This window comes from Trichosurus vulpecula, chromosome 8 (genome assembly GCF_011100635.1).
Source record: "Trichosurus vulpecula isolate mTriVul1 chromosome 8, mTriVul1.pri, whole genome shotgun sequence".
Lineage (NCBI taxonomy): Eukaryota > Metazoa > Chordata > Mammalia > Diprotodontia > Phalangeridae > Trichosurus > Trichosurus vulpecula.
In genome coordinates this window covers 79,390,732-79,408,863 of record NC_050580.1, presented here as the reverse complement: position 1 = coordinate 79,408,863, position 18,132 = coordinate 79,390,732, and the positions used below count along the sequence as shown (strand labels likewise).

General features: G+C 37.6%; 1 protein-coding gene across 1 annotated transcript in view; it reads left to right on the top strand.

Annotated features, from left to right (window-relative positions):
• Nucleotides 1-12,183, top strand: part of CC2D2B (coiled-coil and C2 domain containing 2B) — a 135,979-nt gene extending 123,796 nt beyond the window's left edge. Inside the window, 3 exon segments of the mRNA XM_036736534.1 lie at nt 3,222-3,280; nt 7,888-8,065; nt 11,995-12,183. Of these exon segments, the coding sequence (XP_036592429.1) occupies nt 3,222-3,280; nt 7,888-8,065; nt 11,995-12,183 (426 nt within the window).
• The last annotated feature ends 5,949 nt before the right edge of the window (nt 12,184-18,132 follow it).

Here is an 18,132-nt window from a genome sequence, read left to right as displayed (position 1 = left end):
CCACTTTCTCTACAACCCTTTGTGATATAATTACTCCCTATCACAGTCTTGAAATTACTATTAGTAAGGTCACTTGGAGGTCTTAAGTGACCTCCAAGTTATAAAAAACCTTTATTCATTCTTCTTGACTCTTATGCAGCATTTAACACTCTTGACCAACCCCTCCTAAGGAGGGAAACCTTTCTTAGATTCAGAGATTCCACACATTCCTGTTTTCCTTACCTGTCTAATAGTTCCCTTTCTGCCTTATATGTTGGGTTATCATTCTCTTCCAAACCCCTTAATGTCATTATTAACTAAAGATCTATCTTTAACCATTTTTTTTTTTACTTTTTACACTCCATATCTCCTTTGCCAATTTCATTCACTTACATGGCTTTAGCACCATCTCTATGCAGATAACTCCTAGATCACTCCTAGATCTGTAATTCTGGTCCTGACCTCTTGTATGAGTTCCAGACGTGTATCCTTAACTGTCTTTAGGACATCGCCAACTGATTGTCTTGTTGTCCTCAAAGTCAACTTACCTATATCGAACTGATTATCTTGCCCCTTAAACCTCTACATCCTTTTTAATTCACTATTTCTATCTTTAGCATCACCATTCACTTAGGTGTCCTACATTTATAGTTTTAGCATTACCTTTCACTTTTCCTTCCCCCTCTGCTCTCACATAATAAATGACCAGAATCTTGGAATCAAGGAATATCAGAGTTGGAAGGGACTCTAGAGGCCATCTAGACCAACCCCTACGTGACAAGAATCTGTTCTACAAAATGCCAGACAAGAGGTTATAAAGCCTTTGCTTAAAGACTTATAGTGAAGGGAGGAACATATTGCCCAGCATACAAATTTTTCTTCTTCTATCTTTAGATAAGGAAGTTTTCCTCACATGGAGCTGAAATCTATATCTTTACAGCTTCTACTCATTGCTCCTGGTTCTGACCTCTGAATGAGTCAAATCTCTTCTCTCCATGATAGCCCTTCATGTACTTGAAGAACACTCTCACGTCCCTACTGAATCAAAACATCCCATTTCTTTCATATGGCATGAAATCCTTCACCAAATTAATCACTCTCTTCTGGACATTCTTTAGCTTGCCAATTTCTTTTCTAAAATGTAGTTCTCAGAACTGAACTTAGTATTCTAGATGTGATTTTCCCAGACAGGGTTTAGAGGAAATATCTTCTCTCATTCTGGGCTCTGTGTTGCAATTGAAAGTAGCATTAGATATTTTGAAGGGTTATATCACTCTTAAGCACTCTTAAGTAATCCACTAAAACTACCAGATATTTTCTTCAAGAACTGCTATCTGGGGGCAGCTAGGTGGCATAGTGAGTAGAGCACTGGACCTGGAGTCAGGAGGCACCACGTTCAAATCTGGCTTCAGACACTTGACACGCTAGCTATGTGACCTTGGGCAAGTCACTTAACCCCAATTGCTTTGCCTTCCCCCCTTAAAAAAAAGAACTGCTGTCTGGCAACATTTCCCCCATATTGGATTTATGGTGTTAATTTTTAGGCCAAATTTATTACTTGACATTTATGCTAATTCAATTTTATCTTTTTAAAATTCTTTGTAACAATCTAGCCTATCAGGGTCTATTCTCTATCCCAATTCTGTCCTCTAATATGATAGCTATTAATCCTACCTTTGTGTTCTCCATAATTTTTAGTCACATTATCCATATTTTTATCCAAGTCATTGATAAAAAATGTTCACCTGCATAGGACTAAGGACAGATCCCTGCAGCACTGCAATTGAAACTTCCATGTTAAAAAAAAAAGAAACTTCCATGTTGTCACCAAGACATTAATGAATACTCTTTGGGTTCATAGAATCCAGCAAGTTCTGCCTCCATCTAACAAAAATATCATGGGAAACTTAGGTGATGCAATGAATAGAACACTGGGCTTGGAATCAGGAAGATTCATCTTTAGGAGTTCAAATCCAGCCTAAGATATTTACTAGCTGGGTGACCTTGGGCAAGCCAGTGAACCTTGTTTGCCTTAGTTTCCTCATCAGTTTCCATCTATCCATCCATCCATCATCATTCCTCCATCTGAGCTGGAGAAGGAAATGGTAAACCACTGCAGTATCTTTGCCAAGAAAACCCCAATGGGGTCACGGAGAGTTGGACATGATTGAAATGACTGAACAACAAAATGCTGAAATCTAGGCAATGTATATAGCATTTTCTCATTTATCAGTCTAACAACTCTAGAAAAAAGGGAAATGATGTTTATCTGGAATAACCTGCTTTTCATAAAGTCACGCTGGCAATTTGTGATCAGTGCCTCCTTTTTTTTTTTTTAAAGATGTTCACTTACCATTTCTTTAATAATAAATTCTAGATTTTTGCCTGGAATCAAAGTCATGTTCACTAACCTTTATTTTCATCTCTATCCAGTTTCTTTTTCTTTTTTGAAAATCCAAACATTTGATTTTCCTTAGTCCTGTAGGACCTCTCTTGTTCTCCATGATCTTTCAAATATTATTGTTAAACATCACTCCAAATCTAGAGTGCTTGTCAGACTATATCAAGCTTTCTTCTCCTCTGTCATGAATTCTAAGATGAAATAATTGCTTCCAAGGTTTCCATGATTTCTACTTTAGCAACCAATTCCTCCTTGTTGAGAAAAAGCAAGTCTCCAACTGTTGTTCCCTTCTTCTTTTAGAAAGATAAATTATTTTTGACAGAGCAAGAACTCTTACTGATATCCAGATGATCAAAACCTCCCATTAGTATTATATCATGTTTCCCTGCCAGGCTCGTGATAGGTTTACTGATTAACTGGTTCCTCTTCCTATCCGGGTTGTCTGTAGTCTAGAACAATATGACTTCATAAGTATGGAATATAAATGCACATATAACACAACCTAAAACTCTAGGTCAGTTTTGAGTCCTATGGTTTTTGTTATTTTTCTCAAAGTCCAAAGTGGAATCCATGAAGTATTTCAAATGCCAACACCAGGCCACTAAAACTAAGTATTTGTTCTCTAATTCTATTCCATTTCTGACCAAGTGGATAAACAATATAGAAGTTAAAGATAATCTTTTCATCTAAATTCTATGTATGGTAGGCTATTTTGACCTTATACATGTATTGCCATATGTAGAATCTCTTTGTTTCTGGGGTGAAATACACTTAAAATGCTTGTGATATAAACGTTGTCCTATAGTCTGTTTCCTAATCTTTTCAGTTTTCTCTGTTCCAGCCTAAGGAGATACTGTACTTTGATACTAACAAAAGTATGGTGGAAGATTTAAAAAACAGGTATGACCCTTTTGGAATGTTACAAACTACAATCCATTATTTTCTTAAAGTTGTTTATGAGACTTCTTTATCACACACAGCTAAGTAGGAGCATTTTGACAAGCCTGTGGTGATTTATGTTCTGTACAACCATGTATTTCTTAATGTACACAGCAATCAATTAAATTAAAATCATCAAATATTTGTTAAGTCCCTATGTACAAGGTACTTATGGCTTACAATTCCAAGCATAAGGGATGACCTACATAAACATTTGGAAGCAGAAAAGGACCAGAATAGATCAGTCATCATTATATAGTAGTTTGGCTAGAATATGGAGAATATGAATGGAGGAGTGTGAAATAAAGCTATACAACCAGGTTATGATTTATTTTGTATGTATATAAATATGTGTTTATACATAAATATACCTATATACTAATATAGCATATATTTATACATACACACAAATATAGACCAAGTTAAGCAAAAATACCCCTTATGGTACATCTGACATTTCACATGAATATGATGGGCCACTCTAAAGTCAATATTGAAACTTTATAACCAGGTCATAATTTTAAAAAATAAATATGCACTGTGTATCTTAACAGGGTTGTTGTAAAATAATTGGGTCTTTAAGATGCTAAAGACTAAAGATTTTAATGATCATTTATTTTTAAATATTAGAATACAGACAGCAGAATATGTGCTGGAATATAAAGTTTGAGGGACCAGCAAGTAGGCAAGTGGTTAATGATGAGATCAAAAGTATGACCATCTCTGAGTGTGACTGAGGTAGGCTTAAGGTGCAGATAATGCGAGATGAGGAAGTCAACAAAGTGGGATTTGTGGTGACATCAGTATATAAGTACCCAAGTATAAGGGCAGAGGATTGGAATGGAAAAGAGGACTAAGCCAAATACTGGGTTGTGTTAGCTTGTATGAGGGAGGGCCCCAAATCCGTTCAGGATTAAATTATGGCTGTATCTGCATATGAAATGCCAGGAATATGGCAAAGCAGATAGTAGAGACTATAACTATCACTTCATTGGTCTCTGCCTTCCCAGGCCTTCATCTCTGCTTTGGCTCCACTTTCCTCCTTTCAGAGTCTGTTGTTAATAATCATTTCAGTTTTACACTGTCTTCTACCCATGAATCCTTGGCCCCATTGCTAATACCTTTCCAAACTCCAATCCTGAATTATTCCTGTTTTCTCCACTCTTGTTCCTATGCTGCTAAACAGTGCTAGAGGAAATCCTACAACAATTCTGATTAGTTCCACTACCAGTAGGTTCTCTCTTTAACCATGTTTTCTAGGATATGCTCTTTGGGGTCCCATTTCAGACTCCTGCCTCCTGCTAGAAACCAAATATAGAAAGTTCTCTTCCTTCCCACAATAGCAAGAGATAACAGAGGAAGACCAAATTGGAAAGATCAGCCTTTCCAGGCTTATTACAATCCTTTTTCTTTGTTCATTGGCTGCCTCCAGCCAAACTGACCTGTCTGTTCTTCCTCATATGTGGCATTCTATCACCCACCTCCATATGCTTGTTATAGGCTCTTCTCCAGGCCTGGAATGTGGTTCCTCCTCACCTCCACCTTGTTGGCCACTAAGCTTCCTTCCTCAACAGAGCCCATTCTGGGCCTTTCCACTTGCTAGTGCTTTTATACATATACATATGTGTGTATGTACATATATACACATATACATATATACACACACATACATATATATAGCAGAGTTCTTTCAAAGTACAAAATATAAGTGTGTCTATATATATATGTGTATATATATATAAACACATACATATGCCTACATATATAGATAATATAGATGTGGGCATCTATCTATACATGTACCCTTATTTATGTACATGTGGTCTTTGCCCAATAAAGTATAAGTTCCTTAGATAGAGGGATTGTTTGGTTTTTGTCTTTCTACCTCCACAGTTTGGTATGGTTCCTCTAGGCACTTAATAAATGCTTGCCAAATTAGTGAATAATGAATGACTGCAAATGCTACTTTTAAATTTTTTTATGTAAGAATTTTGGAAGCACTCAGTCGTTTTAATCATACAGAGGATATTTCCTGTCCTTGCTATTATTACTTTATCAGCCCTTTACAAATATGGCAATGCCTTTTCATACTCAGGCAGCATGCAGGGATCCTTTTCCTTGGTATCTTTTGCCAAAAATACTAATATGAACTGCTTTTTAGGATTTTATATAAGAGATAGCTGATGACAAGTAAACAGTAGGATGTGGCATGAGCAATTTGTGATTGGCACATAAATATTTTAAATAAGTATTATTGATGTATTTTGTTATATGGTAATTTATTTTATATCACCATAGTTTCCTTCCATTATCTTGCCCTGCTCTTCTCTCCTCCCCTGAGCCATCCCAAATAACAAATAATATTTTAAAGACAAAAAAAAAGAGCAATAAAACAATACATCAAAAAAGTCTGAAAATATGTGCAATGTGCAACACTTGTAGACCTCTCTCTCTGCAAAGGGGCGGGGTGAGAATGTCTTCTCATATCTCTCCTTTCAAGCCATACTTGTTCTTTATAGTTTTGCAACATTCACTTTTGATTTTTTGTGTGTGTGGTTCTTTCTGTTTATATTGTTGTAGCTGTAGCTGGTTGAACGCTTATCAAGTATGTTGTTGTGAGGATTCACTTCTAGTATGAACTGAACTAGACAGTTTTTGAGGTTCCTTCTAAATCTGAATTCTGTGACTCTGTGATCTCTCTGCCTCCAGTCTCTCCTCTTTCCAATCTATGCTTCACACAGTGGCCATCATATCTCCTCTTGCAAAGGTCTGACCATGTCATTCCCCTGCTCAAAAACCTTTGGTTATTTTCCATTGCTGGCAAAATAAAATATTCAATTGTCATTTCAGCTTCTACTATCTGGCTCCAGCCTCCTGTACCTTTCAGCCTTATTTCATTCCATTCCCCTTTATGTATGCTGTCTTCCAACCAAATTGCCCAATGAATTCCCAATCTGGTCCTGCCTTCTCCCACCTCCCTGAATTCACATAGGTGAATTTCCCTTGCCTGGGATGCCCTTCTTACCCATCTCCACTCATCTCCCTTCATTTTCCAACTCAGGCAGCAATCTCTCTATGAAGCTTTCCTTGATCTTCTCAGTTGAAAGTTATTTCTTCCTCCTCATATTGTCTTTCAGAATTTTGTGTCTAATTGTCTGTTTTGCCCTTATCATATTCTATTTTATTTGCTTACATGTTTTATTCTCTATTACCATAAACATTGAGAGGAAGGATTAGTTGTCTTCTAATTGTAAATATTTAATACTGTGATCCTACAACTCTGACATATTTCATTTTTTTCTCAATCCTAACATAGTTCCCTACACGTGGTCAGTACTTAGTAATATTCATTGAATTCAGTTCAGTTGAATAAAGTTTATTCCTATGTAAATGTGAGATCTCGGTAGTGCTGTGGATAGAGCACTGGACCTAGACCTGACAGTTCAAATCCAGCCTCAGAAGCTAGCTATGTGACCCTGGGAAAGTCACTTAATCCTGTTTGCCTCAGTTTCCTAATCTGTAAAATGAGCTGGAGAAGGAGATGGCAAACCACTCCAGTACTTTTGCCAAGAAAACTCCAACTGGAGTTACAAAGAAACCCAATTGAACAACAAAAAAAATGTGAGATCATTATTTCTTCCATTCTATCTCTCTGCCTCTACCCTTTATCTTTCTTTTCCACCTATCTGCTTCCTTTAACTTATCATCATATAGGGTTTATTATTATACAATAAATAATTATAATAAAACTGAAGAGCTTTATTATCATTATTATTAGGATTTTTATAAGTTTCTTCTTGATTTAATAGTTGCGTGAAAGAAGTACTTCATATTACTCTTGAGAAAACTGAAGCTGATTTTTTAAACTTATATTTGATCTTCAATTTTTAAAATATCTTGTGGGTTTGATAACTAGCTAAATAAAAAGTTTCCCTATTCCTACCTTGGACATCCTTAGACACACAGAACATAGAACAAACATAACAGCTGTTGTGCTGGACTCATGTGACTCTCAGGCTAAAAGACTGATCCTGGCAAGATTAAGTGCATCTGGCAAAAGGAGAGAGAACACTTCAGCAGCTGTTCTAGATTATATGGCTGCTGGTAGATGATCACAGAAGACAGGCCTGAATTCAGAATGTTTTAAAAATGCTTTATTGATAACATTTTGTTTTTTACCCAATTTAGAATATCACATACAGACATGAGCCTGATTCTCTCCACTATGGCTAATATGAAAAAGAGGGGATGTGTGTGACTCAGAAAAATAAAGAAGATGCCTGTACCCTCCTGAGGTCTAATACTAGAAGCCATGTCTGTGATTTTGTGATTAAAATCATAATATGTGTCAATTATAGTTTTGTAGGAGTGAGTCATAAACTCTAGAGGAAAGATTATCTATCCAACTACCTAATTTTTCTCGTGAGAAAAATGAAGCCCAGAAAGTGGCTTGCCTAAAATCACATCATTATTAAGGGACCCAGAATTCAAACTAAGGCCCTCTGAATCCAAATTTGGTACCCCTTCCAAGTGGCATATAATAACCAGTCTTTCTACTTTTGACTCAGGATCGAAAGAACCTTAAAATGTAAATTGATGGAATGGAGACCCAAGCAGCCTACTCGTTGGAATCGACAATGTACTGCTATTCTGAGGCAAATTCTTCCTAAGTTAGAACTTGGAACTGGGAGCCTTGTTTCAACTGAAGAAGAAAGTGAATTTGAAAGACTACTGCAATTTTATTGGGTAAGTATAGGCTTAAACGCACTTGTGAAATTAATTTTATTTACTTTGTTAGTTACTAAATGGAATTCTAAATAATCCTGAAATGACTGTTAATATGGCTTAAGAAGTTAGGTGTCCTAGTGCATCAAAAATCATGCAAATACTGACTTTGTTGTTTTTCAGTCATTTTTGAGAGGTATCCAACTTTTCGTGTCCCCATTTGGCTACTAGAGTGGTTTGCCATTTCCTTCTCCAGTTCATTTTACAGATGAGGAAACTGAGGCAAACAGGATTAAGTGACTTGTCTAGGGTCACACAGCCAGTAAGTGTCTGAAGCCAGATTTAAATTCATGAAGATCAGCCTTCCAGGCCTGGTTTCAGAGTGAAGCCACTATGGTTAGATAATTCATTCCAAATGTAATGTGACTCACAGAAGGACCACTTTGAGGAGCCTCTCTTTGAAACTGTTTATTTAAATATTTGAAATCTATGAACTATAAATTCTGAAACAAGGAGCCTCTCTCTACCCAAGGACAGGGCCCAGAAATAAAATGTTGTATAAGACCAGAGGCTAAAAAAGTTCAGGAAGAGAGTGGGTTCCTTACCTCTTTGATAGGGATCTAGCACTGGTCACCATGAGTGTGTGGAACCTTGTTGGACTAGGCAGTCTTGACCCTTGTCAGTACAGTTGCAGGGGAGTGTACAGTACAGGACAGTGTTCACAGGAACTATAAAATGTGAGCCCAGTGAGGAAAAAAAATGTCCACAAGTTATTCTACAGAGAGCAAAGTATCATAAAAAGGCATATTTAACATTTGTTAAACACAAAATAAACATCTCTGAACCTCTCCCCTTCCCCCCCATTACAATTTAGGGATTTCTTGGCTAGCATTCACAGCTATGGGAAAAGAAAAAGGAGGCAGCTGGCAGATAGTGTTCTTTGCCTTGACTCTACCCAATTTTTAATAGTTCTTTTTCTCCCCTTCAAAACATTTCCCACATTTCATGAGTAATTTTCAATGTGTATTACTTCTATTATCATTATTTATTTATTTTCTGGTTTGTTTTTAACCAGGCTTGCCATTTTATCAATGTGGGAAAATCCTTTCACCCTGAAGGAACTTTCCCATTTGATGCTTATGGGTGTTGTTGTTTGGTCATTTCAGTCATGTCTGACCCTTTGTGACCCTATTTGGGGTTTTCTTGGCAAAGATAATTGAATCAATTGCCATTTTCTTCTCCAGGTCATTTTACAGATGAGGAAACTGAGGCAAACATGGTTAAGAGACTTGCCCAGGGTCACACAACTAGTAAGTGTCTGAGGCCAGATTTGAACTCAGGAAGATGAGACTTCCTGACTCCAGGTCCAGCCCTCTATCCACTGCATCATCTAGTTTCCCCTATGGGGCACTTCATGGGTATCTCCTCTACAATTTATAGTCTGAGAGAGTTGCCTGGACACTGGGTAGTTAAGTGACTGGTATTGGCTTTCAGAGCTACTATATGTCAGCCATGGGACTTAACCTTGATCTCCCTCACCCTGAAGCCAGCTCTATTCACTACACCACAAGTTATAGTGGAAATAGTGCTGGATTTGTAATCAGTAGAATTCTGGGTTTATATCCTGAGTTTTACACTTCCTTAGCTGTATGAACATACACAAGTCATGTAACTTCTCCTCGCCATAGTTTCCTCACCTATAAAATGTAATAATGCCTCTATCAATCACCTAATCCACAGGGTTGCTGTGAGATTACATATATAAAATTCTTTGTACAACATAAAGCACTATGTAAATGTCATCCATTATACTATTCCCATGTTCACTTCCCAGCTGTCTACTCAGCATGGCTCTCTTCTCCCACCATTTTCACCCCATCAGAAATTTAGACTCAACTCCCTGGATGTCTTGGCTGTGATAGCTTTCACCTTATCTTGCCTTGCCCTGGGCCTCCACAATACTCCTTTGCCTTATCTTTACAATTCCCCACAAGCATACCCTCTCCTGACCCCTCAATTCCTATCCCGCCATTTTCCATCACCCATTAGAATATTTTCTTCATCTAGTAGAATATAAGTTCCTTGAGGGCAAGAATTGCCTTGCTGATATTTGTAAACTGGGAACTTAACACAGTGCTTGGATAGCAAGCATTTGATAAGTGCTTTGTCTCTGTCTCTGTCTCTCTCTCTTTGTCCATCTATCTATGTATTGTCTCAGCTGATCTCTTTAGTTAATCTAATTAGTGCCTGGTAACCTAGACTTTGGATGGGTTGCTTAGACAAGATCTATGACTCAAGTTCATAGAGAATATAACTATATTTACTGCCTGTCAAATGAAATTCCAATAGGTCAATTATAATTATTATACCTGAAATAAGTAGCATATGGCATTACATATAGTCCTGGCAAATCAACCACTGCTTCAAGTTGCTTCATCCTAAACTCCTCCCATAGCACCAAGTATTTCAGATGTGCATAATTTTACTTCTTTGAGTCAATAATAAAAATAATCAGGGAACTGATTAGATAGAAAATTATTAGCAGGCAGGGGGAGGTTAGTGAATATCTAGAAACTGAAATGGTGATCACATAGAGCCAGTAAGTACATCCTCATGAAGAACAAGTCATGCCAGAATAGCTTCATTTCCCTTTCTTCACAGGGTTACTGGAATGGTAGATCAGGGGAATGCTGTAGAAAGAGTTGACCTACATTTTAGCAAACATTTGACAAAGTTTTGTAGGAAGGATGGAGATATTTAGGCTAAACAATAGTACTATGACATACATTTGGAATTAGTTAAGTGGCTAGACCTGATGAGTATTTATTATTGATTCTATCTCACCATGGTAGGAAGTCTCCAGTGGAGGTCCCCAGGCATCTGGGCTTGGCCCTGTGTTGTTCAACATTTTATTTATCAGTGACTTATATAAAAGCATAGATAGCATTCTTATCAAATTTTCAGATGGCATAAAGCTGGGAAGGACATCTAATACACTGGATAACATGGGAAGGATCCAAAATGAGAGGCTTGGATCAGATAGCCTGTGAGGTCCCTTCCAGCTTTAGGCCTATGATCCTATGATCTTGACAGGTCAAAGCTAGGGTTCTTAATTTTTTCTATGTTCTGGATCCTTTTGGTAGTGTATGGACCCCCTTCTTAGAACAATGTACATAAAATACATAAGATTACAAAGGAAACAGATTATGCTAAAATAGTTATCCAAAAACAATTCATTTTTAATTCACAGACCCCAGGGCTAGAGCACTGGGCTGAAACTAATAAAACGCCATTTAATCGAATTGATTCTAAAGTCTTCCATTTGGGTTCAAAAAACCAGCTTCACAAGGACAAATGGAGAAAGATATGGCTAGACAGCAAGTTGTCTGGAAAAGATCTGGTAGTTTTAATGGCCTGGTCAGATCACATCTGGAATGTTATGTGCAATTCTGGGAGCTACATTTTAGGAAGGAGATGGATAAGTTAGGGAACATCCTGAGGAGGGCAGCTAGAATGGTTGAGTCTCAAGTTCATGCCAGGTAAGGATCAGTTGAAAAATACTTAACCTGAAAAAGAGAGGACATAGATAGATGTGTTGAACACTTGATAGATGTGTTCAGGTATTTGAAAGGCTGCCATGTGGAAGAGAGAGAACTGTTCTGCTTGGTGCCCAAGGAAGGAAATAGGAGTAGAAATGGTGAAGAGGGAACTCAAAGAGAACTTTCTAACAATTAGAGCTATTAAAAAGTGAAATAGGCTGTTTGGGACATAATAAGTTCCCCCTCACTCCAAGAAAAAGTTGGGTAACTCATCAAGATACATTGTTGAGGTATGGGTTGGACTGAATGTCATTTCAACTCAACTCTCAGGTTCTGTAGTTCTGTGAAATGTAGCACCTGATATTTTATATAATATTTCCAAATTGTCTTCATGGTTATTATTTTTTCCAGGTTTCAGGATTTCCTATCCAGCTGCCATACACTGATTTACAGTCAATAACCAATGCTGTGTATCAAACTGGTATTCATTCTTCTGAATTTCCCCAGACAGAATTTGCCCTAGCTGTTTACATTCATGCATATCCAAATAACATATTATCTATTTGGATCTATTTGGCTTCCTTGGTTCGTCATCAATGAAAAGCAGCAAATGAAACCAGTGTCTAAAATGTTAAGTTCTTGCATGGTGTCTAAAAGGCAACTTTCTGGATTCCCCATAGGAAGAAAAAGAAGCTTCTCTCTTCTGAGCTTTGATGCTCTACGAGTGGTGCTAGTCCTCAAATAAGGGAACATATGTATACAGTCCAGTCAGTGACTCCCCCAGGAAGTCTTGCAGTCTGGTAATTCACACTGTGTTCTTTGAGGAAGACTATAGGGATACCCTGGTGTACCCTTTGGAGTTGCTGAAAAGCCCTTGGAGGTAGGGGAAGAAGCAGTCCCTAAGGCAGCAAAAACTCTGCTTGAAGGTCAGCAGTTATGATTCTAGTAGTGAGGTAACTTTGAACCACTCTGATGTAGGGAAGCCTTCACATTGCTGATGTGAGGATGGTGTTGGGGCCACTAGCTTACTGTCCTGCCAGCTGGAAGATGCTCTGGTGGGAAGCAGGCCCAGGGGGACAAGGATAATTTCCCTAGAAATATAGAAACACAGCAGCATTACATACTCACAATTCATCTTTCCAATACAAATGTTTGAATACCTGCTCAGATGGAGGCAGGAGTATCCCTTTGGGGGTTTGCAAAGAACAGGAAGTATCAATACCCAGGAAGAAGTCCTATGAATTCTGACCTGTTCTCAAGGCTCAGTGGGGATGAAGGAGATGTAAGTCTTTAAATCTCAAGCCTAACTTCTTCAGTGGGAGGGTTTCTTCATGTTTACCCCATCAAACTTCCACCCTTTTCACCTCCAATGACTACCCTGGGAAGGCCTGTCTGGTGGACAGGACAATACGAAAGGAGTGTGGCCAGAGGATTATGAAGTAAGCCATCATATGTATGTCCTTGAATTTCATATGCTACAGGAGGAAACACTATTTGCTGAAATGTTACTTAGTGACTTATTAGAATAAGTGTTTTGTTGGTGGTGTTAAGGGCCCAGTGGAATGAACTCTTACACGTAAATCCAAAGCAGGAAACTGATAAATTTTACACAACAGGGAAAAGGAGAAATCTCTCACTCACTGGGTCTCAGGAGGCCACAAACACAACAAGCAGAGAGGGGCACACTCCAAATGTTCCCCTGGAATCTTCTGGAGGTAATTTACCAAACTGTGAATATGTGCCTCTTAGAAGTGCTAAAGACAGGGCAGCTAGGTAGTACAGTAGTAAGTAGAGCACCGGCCCTGGACTCAGGAGGACCTGAGTTCAAATCCGGCCTCAGACACTTGACACTTACTAGCTGTGTGACCTTGGGTAAGTTGCTTAACCCCAATTGCCCTGCCTTCCCCCCTCCAAAAAAAAAAAGTGCTAAAGACAACAATACACATAGGGCTGTATCTCAAGATTCTGTGAATTGAGTCTTGGGCCAGGCTTTAGCCCACTCTAGGTGTAGAGAGGTGGGGAAAAGTGTTTTATTCCCACTATGAAATTGGAAAACGTGTTTTCTGGAACACAGAGAACTGGTTAGAATTTTTTTATGTGTCTAGAACCACTGTGTTTGTATTAACATCCCCATATCATTTCTTAATGAAGTAATTTTTCCTCTTTGATAGAGATAACACAGAATGATGCCTATAGCAAAATTAGATTGATGAAGAGAGTTGGAGACCTCATTAATGCAGTTTATTGCTGCTGATGTATGAGCATGTTTGCAACTAAATTGAATTATTAAAATCTCTTATGAATTAAAAGACAACTTAAAGTATATTGGTAACATTACATTAGAAGTGTTTACAAGTTCTTGGTTTAGTTTTTACATTTTCTATTTAAAGTAAATTGTAATTTTCAGTGGCAAAATTTATTTTTATTTATTTAATTTTTGAATGCTAAAAGTATATGACTTCACAAAAGACAATATATGCATAATTTAAGATGTGAACCATAGAAAAATACTTGAGAAATATCAAAATGAGTAAATCAGAACCATTGGGTTTTCATTAAAAAAATATTTAAATGTGTGTCTAATCAATACTTCTTTACTAGTAGCATATGGTCTCTTTTCCTTCAAAAGTCTTGGTGAGAGTGAGGAATCACAGAACATTAAAACTAGAAAGATTCTTAGAAATCATCTAATCTAATCCTTTCATCTTACATAGGAGGAAACAAAATAAGAGAGTGCCAACCAGGGTGCAGCATTCCAAGGAGTCTCTGTGCCCTGAGACCAACTAGCTATGAAATCCTGATGGGAACCTAAAATGCTGGCCTAGTGGGCTGTGAAAGTTCCACTCTTTGGGTTGAGGATGGTGAAACTGATGTTATAAACCTAAGAAATATAGGGTGGCATAGAATTGTAGGCTTATCCTCCTGGAAACCAATGCTATGATCAGTTTAACATGGAGGATAGCAGGGAGCAGAAAAGTGTCTCTCCTTTCTCTTCTGGTACCAGAAGAAGCCAAAACAGACTAAAACAAATTTAAAAATACCAATACCACACCTGCTAGAAATTTCAGTACAGACCACTAAAGCTGGAAAACTGTGAATATCCATAAAATGGACCGAAGACATGAATATTTCCTTTATATAGCAGTATATCCTAACAAAGTGGAAAACAAATCTCACAAGTTATAGGCAATATTTTTAATGGTACCTTAAGCTCCAAATTATACAACAATATATTGCCAACTACAGGGAGCAGTCATTAAACACACACACATATACACACACACCCCATTTCTAAACCTAGATTAGGCAAAATAATAGATGAAATCAAGGAGCTGCTAAAAATAAAAAGAGGAAAGAGTTGAAGATCCTGAGGTAACTGAAAAATCTCCAAATTTTCAAACTCCAGAAATTATACTTAACATAGAAATGAATAAACACCACTAATACCTCAAAGGATTTCGAAAAGAAGGTGGGCATGCTCAACTTGAAATTTAGCAGCCTGAATCCAAGTAGTTGACAAGTGATACCAAATCAGAAAAAGAATTAAATTGCTTATTGCCTATAAATTTCATGAATGAACACATTCCTCAATAGTATTTGGCAGAAAGTATAACAACATTTCAGGACTTATACAGAGTAATATATAAAGCAGCTGTTGCCATGATAGATATCATTGGAGGAATGATGTTATCAAGGAATACTCCTAAGGACAGGTGTCCATCATGGCAGAAGCTGCTTGAAACAGCTATTGAAGATTTGTGGGAAGGCATTGGATTACTACATCAAGATCTGGCTGGTGCATGCAATAGAAACTTAAACAAGGAGCTGAATTATGAAACTATTCTACTACTGCAAGTAAGAGGTACTGTGAGCCTAAACTAAGGTCATACATGCAAAAGAGATGAGTGACATGAAGAAAAAATAAGATGTTAAGGGGGAGAGAGGAAAGAGTCAAGGATGATTCAGAGGCTGTAAACTGGGGTGACTTGAAGGATACTGCTGACCTTCACGGAAACAGGGAGCTTTCATAACTACTGATAGGGGGGATATTCTTAACCAAAGATGAGATAGATAAATAATTTTTGTTACATAAAATTGAAATACTTTTTCACTAGTAAAGTCAACACAGCTCAGATAAAAAGGGAAAACAGTATATTGGAAATAAACTTTTGTGCCAAACATCTCTGAAAAGGGTTGGATATCCAAGATAAAGAGGCAACTAACAGACCAAGAACAATTTGCCAATAGAAAGTTGGTCAAGCCACTTTCTGAGCTTCATTTTTCTCAACATCAAAAGATGTTAATAAGTAGCTGGATAAACAGGTCTCAAAAAGACTGCAAAGTATCAACAACCATATGAAAGGTTACTCCAAATTATTAAGAGAAATGCAAATCAAACCAATTCTGAGGCCATAGTTTCTGGTCTTGGTGACAAGGTTGCTAGAGAGAAGATGGCCAAAGAAGATGCAAAATTATAATGATCAAAAGAATACCTCATGCCCAGTAAATTGTTAAAAGCAACAAAGATGGGAATAGTCCAAGTTGGGGGGTTTGTGAGAAAACAGACATAGTAATATTATTGGTGGAGCTCTGAATTGGGCCAGCCATTCTGGAAAAAGATTTGGAATTACACAGTTCGTGGAATTACACAGTTCATACCCGCTGACCAGAGATGGTATTACAAAGTATATTCACCAAAACAGCTAGTGATAAAAAGAAATGTCATATATACACCAAAATATTTATAGCTGCACTTACTCTACTAACAAAAAACTGGAAACCAACAATCCACTAGGGAATGGCAAAAGAAATTGTGGCACATGAATAATATTATTGCACTGTAAGAAATGACAAATTTTGTTAAATAAAAAACTTTTATATTTATGGGAAGATTTACATGAACTTAATGCAAAATGAAGTAAGCTAAACCAGGGAGAAAATACACACAAAGACTATGATGATGTGAATGGATAGAACAATAAGAAAATTTAAAAATAAAGGAATGAAAAACATTAAGTACTATGTGGCAAACATAGTATTTGGGGATATAAAAATGAAGATGACATTTGCTTTCGAGGAGCTTCTATGTTAATACGTAGAGATAACACATATAGGAGAGTAGTGGTGGTGGTGGTGGTGGTGAGGATTTTGTTTTGTACAGTTACTAGGTTAATGAGTGGAGCAATAGAACAGATTTATAGACTCATTATTGATTTGATTATGGTTCCAAACTGGAAATATGGGTGAGAGGTGGGCAAGGCAGTTAACCAGCTCTCAAGAAGGTATCTGGAGAGGATAAGTATGTCTGGAACACAGCTGAAATAGTAGGCTTTGAGAGACACATCAATCAGACCAGTGGGACCCCAGAGCAGGAGTTGTAGAGATGAAAGGGTTAAGTCCTTAGGGCATGGTTTCTAGTCATGGTGACAAGGCTGATGGGGAGAAGATGGCCAATGAAGATGTAAAATTATAATGGCCAAGCTTGACCTTAAGAGATACGCGAATGCATGTTCCTTTTTTGTAGAGAATGAGGGCTATCAAACACTGTATTTAATGTTGGATTTGATCTATGTGTTTAGTTTTTCTGATTTTTTTGTTTTATTTTTTGTAATAGGGGATGGCTCTCTGGGAGGAGGGGGAGGGATATAGGATTTAGGAGATTTAAAAATAAAATATATTTTTGAAAGCTATAGGGAAGTTTAGAGGAGGTATGGGAAGGGGGAAGGGAGAATCAAGAAGGCAAGAGAATAAGCATTTATTAAATGCCTAGTTATGTGCCAGGCACTGTATTAAGCACTTTAGAAATATTTCATTGTCAATAATATTTTTCACAACCATGGGATGTAGGTGCTAACTATTGTGATTCTCACTTTATGAGTTAAGGAAACTGAGGCAAACAGATGAAGCAATTTGTCCAGGATCACAAGCTAGTAAATTAGGCTAGATTTGAACCTGTTTTCTTGATTCCAGGCCCAGCACTTTATCCACTGTTTTGAATATGTTGAATTTGACATAGCAATGGGTTATCATCTAACAATGTCCAACAGACAGTTGGTGATGTGGGGCTAGAGTTCAAAAGGATGATTCCAACTGGATATATAAATTTGAGAGATACATGTGTGGAGATGATACTTGGACACAGTGGAGTATATGAAATCACCAATGGAAAGCATACAGAAAGAAGAGACAGATCCTACTTGAACCCATTGGAGCATATGAAATCACCAATGAAAAGAGTAGAAAGTGTGTCCAAGAAGAAGCCTAAGGGTTGAGAAATGGAAGCTGATATAGTAAAGGAGACAGAAGAAAGGGGCCAGTCAAACTAGGAAAGGAAATAGTAGAAGCCTTAGGATGTAAAGCATGCCCAAGAGAAGGAGGTGACCAACAGTACCAAAAAATGTAGAGAGGTAGGAGGGGAACTCAAACCAGAACAAAGCAGTTAAAAGACCATTAGTAATCTTGAAGAGAATAGTTTCAGGTGAGAAGTGGGGTCAGGAGCTAGATTGAAGGGGGCTGGAGCCAGCTCACACTAGCTCCTCCAGGAAACCA